This window comes from Argopecten irradians, chromosome 9, assembly GCF_041381155.1.
Source record: "Argopecten irradians isolate NY chromosome 9, Ai_NY, whole genome shotgun sequence".
In the NCBI taxonomy this organism is placed as follows: Eukaryota; Metazoa; Mollusca; class Bivalvia; order Pectinida; family Pectinidae; genus Argopecten; species Argopecten irradians.
The window spans coordinates 39,966,251-39,980,108 of NC_091142.1; the positions used below are offsets into that span (position 1 = coordinate 39,966,251).

The window sequence follows — 13,858 nt, forward strand, 5'->3', positions numbered from 1 at the left end:
CGATCCTAAATCCAAGATGGCCGCCACAGCCGCCATCTTGAAAACACATTTTGAACTTCTTCTCTTCTCAAGTTCTGCCGGTTCGATTTGGCTGAAACTTGCATGAAATGATCTTGACATGGTCCTGACAAAGTTTTGTTATTTTTCGGGTCGATCCTAAATCCAAGATGGCCGCCACAGCCGCCATCTTGAAAACACATTTTGAACTTCTTCTCAAGTTCTACCAGTGCAATTAGGCTGAAACTTGCATGAAATGATCCTGACATGGTCCCGACAAAGTTTTGTTATTTTTCGGGTCGATCCTAAATCCAAGATGGCCGCCACAGCCGCCATCTTGAAAACACATTTTGAACTTCTTCTCAAGTTCTACCGGTGCGATTTTGGCTGAAACTTGCATGAAATGATCCTGACATGGTCCTGACAAAGTGTTGTTATTTTTCGGGTTGATCCAAAATCCAAGATGGCCGCCACAGTCGCCATCTTTAAAACACATTTTGAACTTCTTCTCAAGTTCTACCGGTTCGATTTAGCTGAAACTTGTATGAAATGATCTTGACATAGTCCCGACAAAGTTTTGTTATTTCGGGTCGATCCTAAATCCAAGATGGCCGCCACAGCCGTCATCTTGAAAACACATTTTGAACTTCTTCTCAAGTTCTACCGGTGCGATTTGGCTGAAACTTGCATGAAATGATCCTGACATGGTCCCGACAAAGTGTTGTTATTTTTCGGGTCGATCTGAAATCCAAGATGGCCGCCACCTTTAAAACACATTTGAACTTCTTCTCAAGTTCTATCGGTTCGATTTGGCTGAAACTTGCATGAAATTATCATGATATGGTCCTAACAAAATGTTGTTATTTTTCGGGTCCATCCGAAATCCAAGATGACCACCACAGCCGCCATCTTGAAAACACATTTTGAACTTCTTCTCAAGTTCTATTGGTGCGATTAGGCTGAAACTTGCATGAAATGATCCTGACATGGTCCCGACAAAGTTTTGTTATTTTTCGGGTCGATCCTAAATCCAAGATGGCCGCCACAGCAACCATCTTGAAAACACATTTTGAACTTCTTCTCAAGTTCTACCAGTGCGATTTGGCTGAAACTTGCATGAAATGATCCTGACATGGTCCCGACAAAGTGTTGTTATTTTTCGGGTCGATCCTAAATCCAAGATGGCCGCCACAGCCGCCATCTTGAAAAAACATTTTGAACTTCTTCTCAAGTTCTACCGGTTCGATTTGGCTGAAACTTGCATGAAATGATCCCGACATGGTCCCGACAAAGTGTTGTTATTTTTCGGGTCGATCCGTAATCCAAGATGGCTGCCAAAGCCGCCATCTTGAAAATACATTTTGAACTTCTTCTCAAGTTCTACCAAGTGCGATTTGGCTGAAACTTGCATAAAATGATCCTGACATGGTCCCGACAAAGTGTTGTTATTTTTCGGGTCGATCCTAAATCCAAGATGGCCGCCACAGCTGCCATCTTGAAAACACATTTTGAACTTCTCAAGTTCTACCGGTTCGATTTGGCTGAAACTTGCATGAAATGATCTTGACATGGTCCTGACAAAGTTTTGTTATTTTTCGGGTCGATCCTAAATCCAAGATGGCCGCCACAGCCGCCATCTTGAAAACACATTTTGAACGTCTTCTCAAGTTCTACCAGTGCAATTAGGCTGAAACTTGCATGAAATGATCCTGACATGGTCCCGACAAAGTTTTGTTATTTTTCGGGTCGATCCTAAATCCAAGATGGCTGCCACAGCCGCCATTTTGAAAACGCATTTTGAACTTCTTCTCAAGTTCTACCGGTGCGATTTTGGCTGAAACTTGCATGAAATGATCCTGACATGGTCCTGACAAAGTGTTGTTATTTTTCGGGTTGATCCAAAATCCAAGATGGCCGCCACAGTCGCCATCTTTAAAACACATTTTGAACTTCTTCTCAAGTTCTACCGGTTTGATTTGGCTGAAACTTGTATGAAATGATCTTGACATAGTCCCGACAAAGTTTTGTTATTTCGGGTCGATCCTAAATCCAAGATGGCTGCCACAGCCGCCATCTTGAAAACACATTTTGAACTTCTTCTCAAGTTTTACCGGTGCGATTTGGCTGAAACTTGCATGAAATGATCCTGACATGGTCCCGACAAAGTGTTGTTATTTTTCGGGTTGATCTGAAATCCAAGATGGCCGCCACAGCCGCCACCTTTAAAACACATTTGAACTTCTTCTCAAGTTCTATCGGTTCGATTTGGCTGAAACTTGTGTGAAATGATCATGATATGGTCCTAACAAAATGTTGTTATTTTTCGGGTCCATCCGAAATCCAAGATGACCACCACAGCCGCCATCTTGAAAACACATTTTGAACTTCTTCTCAAGTTCTACCAGTGCGATTTGGCTGAAACTAACATTAAATGATCCTGACATGATCCCGACAAAGTGTTGTTATTTTTTTCGGGTCGATCCTAAATCCAAGATGGCCGCCATCTTGAAAACACATTTCGAACTTCTTCTCAAGTTCTACCAGTGCGATATGGCTGAAACTTGCATGAAATAATTCTGACATGGTCCCGACAAAGTGTTGTTATTGTTCGGATCGAACCGAAATCCAAGATGGCCACCACAGTCGCCATCTTAAAAACATATTTTGAACTTCTTCTCAAGTTCTACCGGTGCGATTTGGCTGAAACTTGCATGAAATGATCCTGACATGGTCCCGACAAAGTGTTACATCTCTGGTTGATCCTAAATCGAAGATAGCTACCATGACACTATATCTAATTAATTTCCTACATGTTAAGGCCCTTTGGCCTCTTGTTTGAAATAAAATTTGTTGAAAGAAATTGAAAATGATCCTGACATGGTCCTGACAAAGTGACACCATATGAAAATTATTTTACTATTGCCAAGGTAGTCAGATGACCGTTAAGGCCCTTTGGGCCTCTTGTTTCCTTTAAGATGCATTACTAAGTCATGATTTACAAATAAAAGACTCCAAAGATTATACACAATGCCATAACATGAATTTCATGTAATATAGGAGACAATGCCAATATTATAAGGATCAGACAGTTGTAAAACTTTGTTTAATCCATGGTTTGGGGGGCGTTTATATAACTTTTATCTCCTTCAGAAGAAGGGCTCTAATTACAGTGAATGCAGTAATGGTAACTTATCTTCATTGTGGTGGATTGGAAAGAATACTTTTGTAAAATAGGGAAATTGTCAAGTTTTACTGAATTACAAAATCCTTTCATAACTCCCGAAGTACAAAGGTATGCAAAAATAATAATGCATTAATATTTATTGTAGAAAACACAGGAAACATTTGCAGTGTAATAACCTTTATTTCTTCCAAAGAAATTCAGAATAAATAAATCTGAAACAATGGCTTCAAACTTAAACAATAATTCTTCCTTCCATGTGATTTCTTTACTTTGTAGTCGGGATAACAATAACTCACCAGCCTTATTTCCTTGACCAGTAATCTGATCAACTGTAAACTTAATGCCACATTTTAAAACTTGTTAACTTTGTCAATTGATCAGAAGGTTTAATTTACTAATATGATGGTAATCTGTTCACAAATTTGCATAAAGCTAAGGTTAAACAAAATCCTGATGTTCCCTCTTTTCAATTCAATTTGCATCCTTTCTTCTCTTTAGAATGTCATTTTTCTCTCCAAACCTTTCTCAATTCTTCTTCTTTCCTTTTTTCTTGGCTTTGTCTATGGAACGTCGTTTTTCTGTCAATACCCTTGTCTGCAAACAAAAACAATCAATATTAATACTGCGAGTATAGTACTTTATACTAACTTCTAGTGTTGGTAATCGGTTGTAAAATCTGTATCAATGATCAATTTATGACATCTACTTATTAACATTTTTATGATTGAATACCAATAATAGCAAACTCTCTTATATATAATATATATTTAACCTTTTAGTTTCTCTGATATCCAATGAACCAACAGAATAAAGAAGTAATAATTTTTAAATTCAAACAAGGACATAGTCATTCAGATCCCCCGCCTATTGAGATATCAAAGCTGAAGTAAGTTTGATTGTGGAGACCTATATGTGTATGAAAAAAAACAGGAAAAAGGAAGTTGAGCTAAAGAAAGATGGAGTATAATTCAAGTAGAGCGGGGCTGCAATTGTTGAATCAGGTATACAGCCTTGACATTTATATTAGACTATATACACAAAGATGGGTGGAGATTTGCAAAGTAACATTTACCATTTACCATGATGTTTTCAGCAATGTTTCCATGGTAACGGAAAAAGTGCAAAAAATGAAAACCCTAAAAATAGCAAAAGGTACTACTAGACCATAAAAAGAATGTGTCTATGAAGTTTCATGGAAATATCTCTGCTTGTTTTAGAGTTATGCTCCGGAAATGAACCTGCTACAAAAATATGATATTTTCAGCAATGTTTCTATGGTTACAGAAAAAAGCACAAAAAGTGAAAACCTAAAAATAGCAAAAGGCACTACTAGACCATAAGAACAATGTGTCTATGAAGTTTCATGGAAATATCTCTGCTGGTTTTAGAGTTGTGCTCCGGAAACGATTCTTATACAAAAATCTGCCATTTTCAGCAATGTTTCCATGGTTACAGAAAAAAGTACAAAAAGTGAAAACCTTAAAATAGCAAAAGGCACTACTAGACCATAAGACTAATGTGCCTATGGAGTTCCGTGCATATATCTCAACCAGTTTTCTAGTTATGCTGCGGAAACGAACCTGGTACAAAAATATGATATTTTCAGCAATGTTTCCATGGTTACAGAAAAAGTGCAAAAAATGAAAACCTAAAAATAGCAAAAGGCACTACTAGAACATAAGAACAATGTGTCTATGAAGTTTCATGGAAATAGCTCTGCTGGTTTTAGAGTTGTGCTCCGGAAACGATTCTTACACAAAAATCTGCCATTTTCAGCGATGTTTCCATGGTTACAGAAAAAAGTACAAAAAGTGAAAACCTTAAAATAGCAAAAGGCACTACTAGACCATAAGACTAATGTGCCTATGGAGTTCCGTGCATATATCTCAACCAGTTTTCTAGTTATGCTGCGGAAACGAACCTGGTACAAAAATATGATATTTTCAGCAATGTTTCCATGCTTACGGAAAAAATGCAAAAAATGAAAACCTAAAAATAGCACAAGGCATTACTAGACCATAAGACCAATGTGTGTATGAAGTTTCGTGGAAACATCTCTACTGGTTGAGTTATGCTCCGGAAACCATTCTTACGGACGGACGGACAGACGGACGGAACCCATTTGTATATCCCCCGCCAATTTTGTTGGGCGGGGGATAATTAATTTATCTAACATGTCTAAGGCATTTTGAAATGTGGTTTTGCACATACACAAACACAAGAAAGGTTATGAACCGTACAAAATTAGCACAACACATCTCCCATTTTAATAATTGATTATTAACTTCCATAATCAATAGTCTTTGGGAAAATCATACTTGATCGATCATCGATTAGAATTGAGAATTGGTCCGACACAACTATTTTCCACAGCAAACTTGAAGTTAATCATGATAGTATACAACTTTCAATGAAACCATATGGTAATTTGATGATAAGAAAGATAGGCAACACTTGACTGGTTGCCTCCCTTAGTTCCGCTAACTAAAGTTGAAATCACAAGGCCATGATAAGGGTAGGTAACATTTGATGAAATCATATGAGTATGGTCATTTTTGTTTATACGTTTTGACAGGTTGGACCTAGTTGTTCATTTTTTAATTTATATATAATGACAGATCTGGTGATTTTATATTGTTTTCAGACGAGCCTGGGGCAAAGCCCTCATAGGACTGTAGCAAAATCTACAGGTCTGACAGGATTTATACTTGAATTTATTATTTTTACAAACGGTCCAGCCAGTCACAAAAACGAAACAAAAACGGCCTTGGTCATAAGACTTGGTAACTTCTGATCTAATCATAACTTGACAGGTAGAAATCATCAAGGTATGTAACTCGTGACCAATAAAAATTCTAAGAAGGGCAGGTAATTCCTGATGAAATCATTAGAAGGACAGGTTTACATATTTGATAGATGGAAATTAATAAGGGTGAGTAAATCACAGCTTTTGGTTGGTAGAAAGGACAGACAATCATTATCAAAGGGGAATTCATATTTTGCCTTTGAGCATAAATTGAGCATCTGTATTAAATTGAATTAAAAAAATAAATATTTAATTGTCCTAATGACAAAGATACAAGGTTTGACATACAACTCAATCACATTGGTAGAACTTATAAGTTCAAATTGTGTTTTCAAGATGGCGGCTGTCTTAGATTTCAGATTGACTCAAAAATAACAGCACATTGTCATGACCATATCATCACTATTTCAGGCAAGTCCAGCTGAATCCTAAATCTACTTCACATGTATACAGTGACTTCTAAGTTAAATAATATTTATTTTATACAACATCGTACCTCTTGTTTCTTCTTATTTATTGCTGCTCTCACTCTGTCATACATCCTCTTCTTTTTCTTTGGGATGGTCATCTCTGCCAGTTTGCGTTCCTCGGCCTTCTGTCGTGAGAGTTTTTGGTCGATATCCTCATCATCCATTTGGCCAGCTTCCACAGACATGGTACTGGTGTTGGGATCAACCTAGAAAGGTTGTTCAGTTATAACAGCTTTAATTTCTTGTCAACAATAAATTAATTTAAATCATCTAAAATCAATGGCGTTATGATAATTCTTTGTCAATTTCAATTTTTTTAAAAATCACAGTGCTCATATATCTATTCACGATAATTGTAACAATCCTTGTTCAAAAAATTAAATGTAAATATGTTGTTCTGACAAGTAATGTGACTATTATTTTTGTAATTTATTCGTTTTCCTCGTTAAGTTAGCTATCAATACCTTGCAGACAGATCTCTATACCTTTTGTTTTTTAGCCTTTGATGGTGAGGCCTCTGTTTGTTGAAGTTTACCATCTTTGTGTTTCCTGCCTCTTTTCTCTTCCTCTACTTCCTCTTCCTCAGAATTCTCCTCCTCTTCCTCATCTGTTAAGATTATGTAAAGTGTAATCACTTAATAAAGGCTCAATCAGTGTTATAACACTTTCTTGTATACAAGTATGAGGGTTCGAGATCCCAGAACGACGTAGGTAAAGTATGATTTACAGTCGATTAGTCCCACCTTCAGGTGATTATGACGTCACAACTCACGTCAAATGATGATGTCTAAATCACAGGATGTTGGAACTAATAGATGGTAAATTTACTTTAATCATGTTATTTTGGGATCTCGAAACCCCGGTATTGTGAAAAAAATTGTTTTAAAAATTACATTATAAATATTAAACATACAATAGTAGACAGTATATTTGTGGCCAAATAATGGCCACAATCCCTACAGAATTGTACCATATTGATCTAATAACCCCCCTGCCCATTTTGGAGGCCCCAATATCACTAACTTCAAATTAATGCAGATGAAAATATGATAACTGTGTTGGAAATTGATTTATAGCCTACTTTGTGCTGCTGCAAAACTTTGATGAAAGACAAGTTCAAGTTTGGTTCTATTAAGTGCCTCCATATTTGTTTCATTTTCTATGCGCCCTAGGCACTTAATAGGTCAAATACAGTAACTGTACTTTTCATGTGAATATTTTCCTATTAAGGAAAAAGAATCTATTCCAATTGATCCCAAATCGCAATTCAAAAGGTAAAGACACCTGATATTATCAAAGATAAAACTCACCTTCAGATATTTAAAGATATTTTCAGATATCTAACTCTTTCTAATGTAACTAACAAAGTAAGTACAAACTGTTTATCAATGTTCATCACAAGATCACGACCATTTTGATGTTATTATTCAACAATATTATTAAATACCTTCGTCGTCCTCTTCTTCTTCTTCTTCTTCTTCTTCTTCATCATCATCGTCCTCTCCTACACCTTCAACAGAACAATGAAAGAAAACATTCAAAAGAACAAGAGGCCCAGAGGGCCTGTATCGCTCACCTGGTTTTTTGTTAGTAATTATCACAAGACTCAGACAATTAGAAAAATAAGCAAAATTGACTCCCAAAGTTTAATTTTGAATCACAACCATACAATGATGCTATTGATACCATACAAATATGCTATCCAATACATAGGTTCAGAGACAAAGTAATTAATATGAAAATAGTAGCCTAATTGACCTTTTGACCTCGCATCTATTGCCGTCTAAGGCCCCGGGGGTCAGCCCTATCATTTGTACAATTTCAAATCCCAACCCTATAAGGATGCTACCATTGCATTATAAGTGCTCTTCCATTCTTAGTTGCAGAGAAGAAGTCGTTTATATGGAAATAGCTAAATTTTGAATCCAAACCCTATAAGGATGTTACCATTGCATTATGAGCGTAATCCCATGTTTAGTTGCAGACAAAAAGTCATTTATATGGAAATTGACCACTTTTGACCCTGCCCCTCAGGCCCCCGGGGGGTCAGCCCTATCATGTGCACAATTTTGAATTCCCACACTATAAGGATACTACCATTGTATTATGGGTGCTATACCGTGCTTAGTTTCAGAGAAGAAGTCGTTTATATGGAAATAGCCAAATTGGCCCCTTTTGACCCCGCCCCTCAGGCCCCCTGGGGGTCAGCCCCATCATTTGTACAATTTTGAATCTCCATCCTATAAGGATGCTACCATTGCATTATGGGTGCTATCCCATGCTTGGTTTCAGAGAAGAAGTCGTTTATATGGAAATAGCCAAATTGAACCCTTTTGACCCCGCCCCTCAGGCCCCCCGGCGGTCAGCCACATCATTTGTACAATTTTGAATCCCCAACCTATAAAGATACTACCATTGCATTATGAGTGCTATCTCATGCTTAGTTTCAGAGAAGAAGTTGTTTATATGGAAATAGCCAAATTGACCCCATTTGACCCCGCCCCTCAGGCCCCGGGGGTCAGCCCCATCATTTGTACAATTTTGAATCCCCACCCTATAAGGATGCTACTATTGCATTATGGGTGCTATCCCATGCTTGGTTTCAGAGAAGAAGTCGTTTATATGGAAATAGCCAAATTGACCCCTTTTGACCCCACCCCTCAGGCCCCTGGGGGGTCAGCCACATCATTTGTACAATTTTTAATCCCTACCCTATAACGATACTACCATTGCATTATGAGTGCTATCCCATGCTTGATTTCAGAGAAGAAGTCGTTTATATGGAAATAGCCAAATTGACCCCTTTTGACCCCGCCCCTCAGGCCCCCGGGGGGTCAGCCCCATCATTTGTACAATTTTGAATCCCCACCCTATAAGGATGCTACCATTGCATTATGGGTGCTATCCCATGCTTGGTTTCAGAGAAGAAGTCGTTTATATGGAAATAGCCAAATGGACCCCATTTGACCCCGCCCCTCAGGCCCCCGGGGGGTCAGCCCCATCATTTGTACAATTTTGAATCCCCACCCTATAAGGATGCTACCATTGCATTATGGGTGCTATCCCATGCTTGGTTTCAGAGAAGAAGTCGTTTATATGGAAATAGCCAAATTGACCCCTTTTGGCCCCGCCCCTCAGGCCCCTGGGGGGTCAGACCCATCATTTGTACAATTTTCAGTTAGTAGCCCATAAGGATGCTACCAGTCAAATTTTGTTGAAATCCGACCAGCGGTTATGGAGAAGAAGTCGATTGTTGACGGACGGACGGACGGACGGACGGACGACGGACGACGGACGACGGACGACGGACGCCGGACGCCGGACGCCACGGTATGGCATAAGCTCACCTTGGTCCTTCGGACCAGGTGAGCTAACAATACAAGTTTAATAATCAACTTGAGGAAATATTTAACAAAGTTACCAGTAAGAAATTTTCAGTATTTTCATAAATGAGACACAAGAGATAATAGAATCTTACATGGGTTTATCAAGTGGACAGAGATATCTCAACCTGAGTGAAAGATATCAGCTGTCAATCCTCCACAAGCCTTGGGTTCATTTGTCGAATTATTTCTTTCAGATTGAGATCTCCCTCATCACTTTACAGACCAGTTGGACCAGTTACCCTCATCACCAGATCACAAATGGACCAGTTACCCTCGTCACCAGATCAAAAATGGACCAGTAACCCTTGTTACCAGGTCACAAAGGATCAGTTACCCTCGTCACCAGGTCACAAATGAACCAGTTACCCTCATAATCAGTTCATAATTGGACCAGTTACTCTTATCACCAAGTCACATAGGACCAGTTACCTTTGTCACCAGATCACAAATGGACTAGTAACCCTTGTCACCAGATCACAAATGACTAGTTACCCTCGTCATTAGATAACAAATGGACCAGTTACCCTCCTCACCAGGTCACAAATGACCAGTTACCCTCGTCACCAGATCACAAAGGACCAGTTACCCTCGTCACCAGATCACAAAGGACCAGCTACCCTCGTCACCAGATCACAAAGGACCTGTTACCCTCGTCACCAGATCACAAAGCACCAGTTACACTCATCACCAGATCACAAAGAACCAGTTACCCTCGTCACCAGATCACAAAGGACCAGTTACCATTGTCACCAGATCACAAAGGACCAGTTACCATTGTCACCAGATCACAAAGAACAAGTTACCCTCATCACCAGATCACAAAGGACCAGGTACCCTTCTCACCAGATCACAAAGGACCAGTTACCCTCTTCACCAGATCACAAAGCACCAGTTACCCTCATCACCAGATCACAAAGGACCAGGTACCCTTGTCACCAGATCACAAAGCACCAGTAACCCTTGTCACCAGATCACAAAGGACCAGTTACCCTCGTCAACAGATCACAAAGCACCAGTTACCCTCGTCACCAGATCACAAAGGACCAGCAACACCCTCGTCAACAGATCACAAAGCACCAATTACCCTCATCACCAGATCACAAAGCACCAGTTACCCTCGTCAACAGATCACAAAGCACCAGTTACCCTCATCACCAGATCACAAAGGACCAGTTACCCTCGTCAACAGATCACAAAGCACCAGTTACCCTCGTCACCAGATCACAAAGGACCAGCAACACCCTCGTCAACAGATCACAAAGCACCAGTTACCCTCATCACCAGATCACAAACCACCAGTTACCCTCGTCAACAGATCACAAAGCACCAGTTACCCTCATCACCAGATCACAAAGGACCAGTTACCCTCATCACCAGATCACACATGGACCAGTTACCCTTGTCACCAGATCACAAAGGACCAGTTACCCTTGTCACCAGATCACAAAGGACCAGGTACCCTCATCACCAGATCATAAAGGACCAGTTACCCTCGTCACCAGATCACAAAGGACCAGCTACAACCTTGTCACTAGATCACAAATGACAGTTACCCTCATCACCAGATCACAAAGCACCAGTTACCCTCCTCAACAGATCACAAAGCACCAGTTACCCTCATCACCAGATCACAAAGGACCAGTTACCCTCATCACCAGATCACAAATGGACCAGTTACCCTTGTCACCAGATCACAAAGGACCAGTTACCCTTGTCACCAGATCACAAAGGACCAGTTACCCTCGTCAACAGATCACAAAGCACCAGTTACCCTCCTCACCAGATCACAAAGGACCAGCTACACCCTTGTCACTTGATCACAAATGACAGTTACCCTCATCACCAGATCACAAAGCACCAGTTACCCTCGTCAACAGATCACAAAGCACCAGTTACCCTCATCACCAGATCACAAAGGACCAGGTACCCTCATCACCAGATCACAAAGGACCAGTTACCCTCGTCACCAGATCACAAAGGACCAGCTACACCCTTGTCACTAGATCACAAATGACAATTACCCTCATCACCAGATCACAAAGCACCAGTTACCCTCCTCAACAGATCACAAAGCACCAGTTACCCTCATCACCAGATCACAAAGGACCAGTTACCCTTGTCACCAGATCACAAAGCACCAGTTACCCTCATCACCAGATCACAAAGGACCAGTTACCCTCGTTACCAGATCACAAAGGACCAGTTAACCCTCATCACCAGATCACAAAGGACCAGGTACCCTTGTCACCAGATCACAAAGGACCAGTTACCCTTGTCATTAGATCACAAATGACCAGTTACCCTCGTCACCAGATCACAAATGGACCAGTAACCCTTGTCCCCAGATCACAAAGCACCAGTTACCCTCATCACCAGATCACAAAGCACCAGTTACCCTCGTCAACAGATCACAAAGCACCAGTTACCCTCGTCACCAGATCACAAAGGACCAGCAACACCCTCGTCAACAGATCACAAAGCACCAGTTACCCTCATCACCAGATCACAAACCACCAGTTACCCTCGTCAACAGATCACAAAGCACCAGTTACCCTCATCACCAGATCACAAAGGACCAGTTACCCTCATCACCAGATCACAAATGGACCAGTTACCCTTGTCACCAGATCACAAAGGACCAGTTACCCTTGTCACCAGATCACAAAGGACCTGTTACCCTCGTCAACAGATCACAAAGCACCAGTTACCCTCATCACCAGATCACAAAGGACCAGCTACACCCTTGTCACTAGATCACAAATGACAGTTACCCTCATCACCAGATCACAAAGGACCAGGTACCCTCATCACCAGATCACAAAGGACCAGGTACCCTTGTCACCAGATCACAAAGGACCAGCTACACCCTTGTCACTAGATCACAAATGACAATTACCCTCATCACCAGATCACAAAGCACCAGTTACCCTCCTCAACAGATCACAAAGCACCAGTTACCCTCATCACCAGATCACAAAGGACCAGGTACCCTTGTCACCAGATCACAAAGGACCAGTTACCCTTGTCATTAGATCACAAATGACCAGTTACCCTCGTCACCAGATCACAAATGGACCAGTAACGCTTGTCCCCAGATCACAAAGCACCAGTTACCCTCATCACCAGATCACAAAGCACCAGTTACCCTCGTCAACAGATCACAAAGCACCAGTTACCCTCGTCACCAGATCACAAAGGACCAGCAACACCCTCGTCAACAGATCACAAAGCACCAGTTACCCTTATCACCAGATCACAAACCACCAGTTACCCTCGTCACCAGATCACAAAGGACCAGTTACCATTGTCACCAGATCACAAAGAACAAGTTACCCTCATCACCAGATCACAAAGGACCAGTTACCCTTATCACCAGATCACAAAGGACCAGTTACCCTTGTCACCAGATCATAAAGGACCTGTTACCCTCGTCAACAGATCACAAAGCACCAGTTACCCTCATCACCAGATCACAAAGGACCAGCTACACCCTTCACTAGATCACAAATACAGTCACTCAGATCACAAAGGACCAGTTACCCTCATCACCAGATCACAAAGGACCAGTTACCCTTGTCACCAGATCACAAAGGACCAGCTACACCCTTGTCACTAGATCACAAATGACAATTACCCTCATCACCAGATCACAAAGCACCAGTTACCCTCCTCAACAGATCACAAAGCACCAGTTACCCTCATCACCAGATCACAAAGGACCAGTTACTCTTGTCACCAGATCACAAAGCACCAGTTACCCTCATCACCAGATCACAAAGGACCAGCTACACCCTTGTCACTAGATCACAAATGACAGTTACCCTCATCACCAGATCACAAAGGACCAGGTACCCTCATCACCAGATCACAAAGGACCAGTTACCCTTGTCACCAGATCACAAAGGACCAGCTACACCCTTGTCACTAGATCACAAATGACAATTACCCTCATCACCAGATCACAAAGCACCAGTTACCCTCCTCAACAGATCACAAAGCACCAGTTACCCTCATC

General features: G+C 40.9%; 1 protein-coding gene across 2 annotated transcripts in view; it reads right to left on the bottom strand.

The window, feature by feature from the left end:
- Positions 1-3,341: 3,341 nt before the first annotated feature.
- LOC138332318 (pescadillo homolog) overlaps positions 3,342-13,858 on the bottom strand; it is a 37,141-nt gene continuing 26,624 nt past the window's right edge. The window contains exons 14-17 of one of the 2 annotated variants that reach the window (XM_069280369.1): positions 7,905-7,961; positions 6,943-7,064; positions 6,484-6,663; positions 3,342-3,775 (exon numbers count right to left, since the gene is read on the bottom strand). In XM_069280369.1, the coding sequence (XP_069136470.1) occupies positions 3,707-3,775; positions 6,484-6,663; positions 6,943-7,064; positions 7,905-7,961 (428 nt within the window). In that variant the 3' untranslated portion in view covers positions 3,342-3,706. Of the gene's footprint in view, positions 3,776-6,483; positions 6,664-6,942; positions 7,065-7,904; positions 7,968-13,858 lie in introns of both variants that reach the window. The other variant, XM_069280368.1, reaches the window with a different exon arrangement.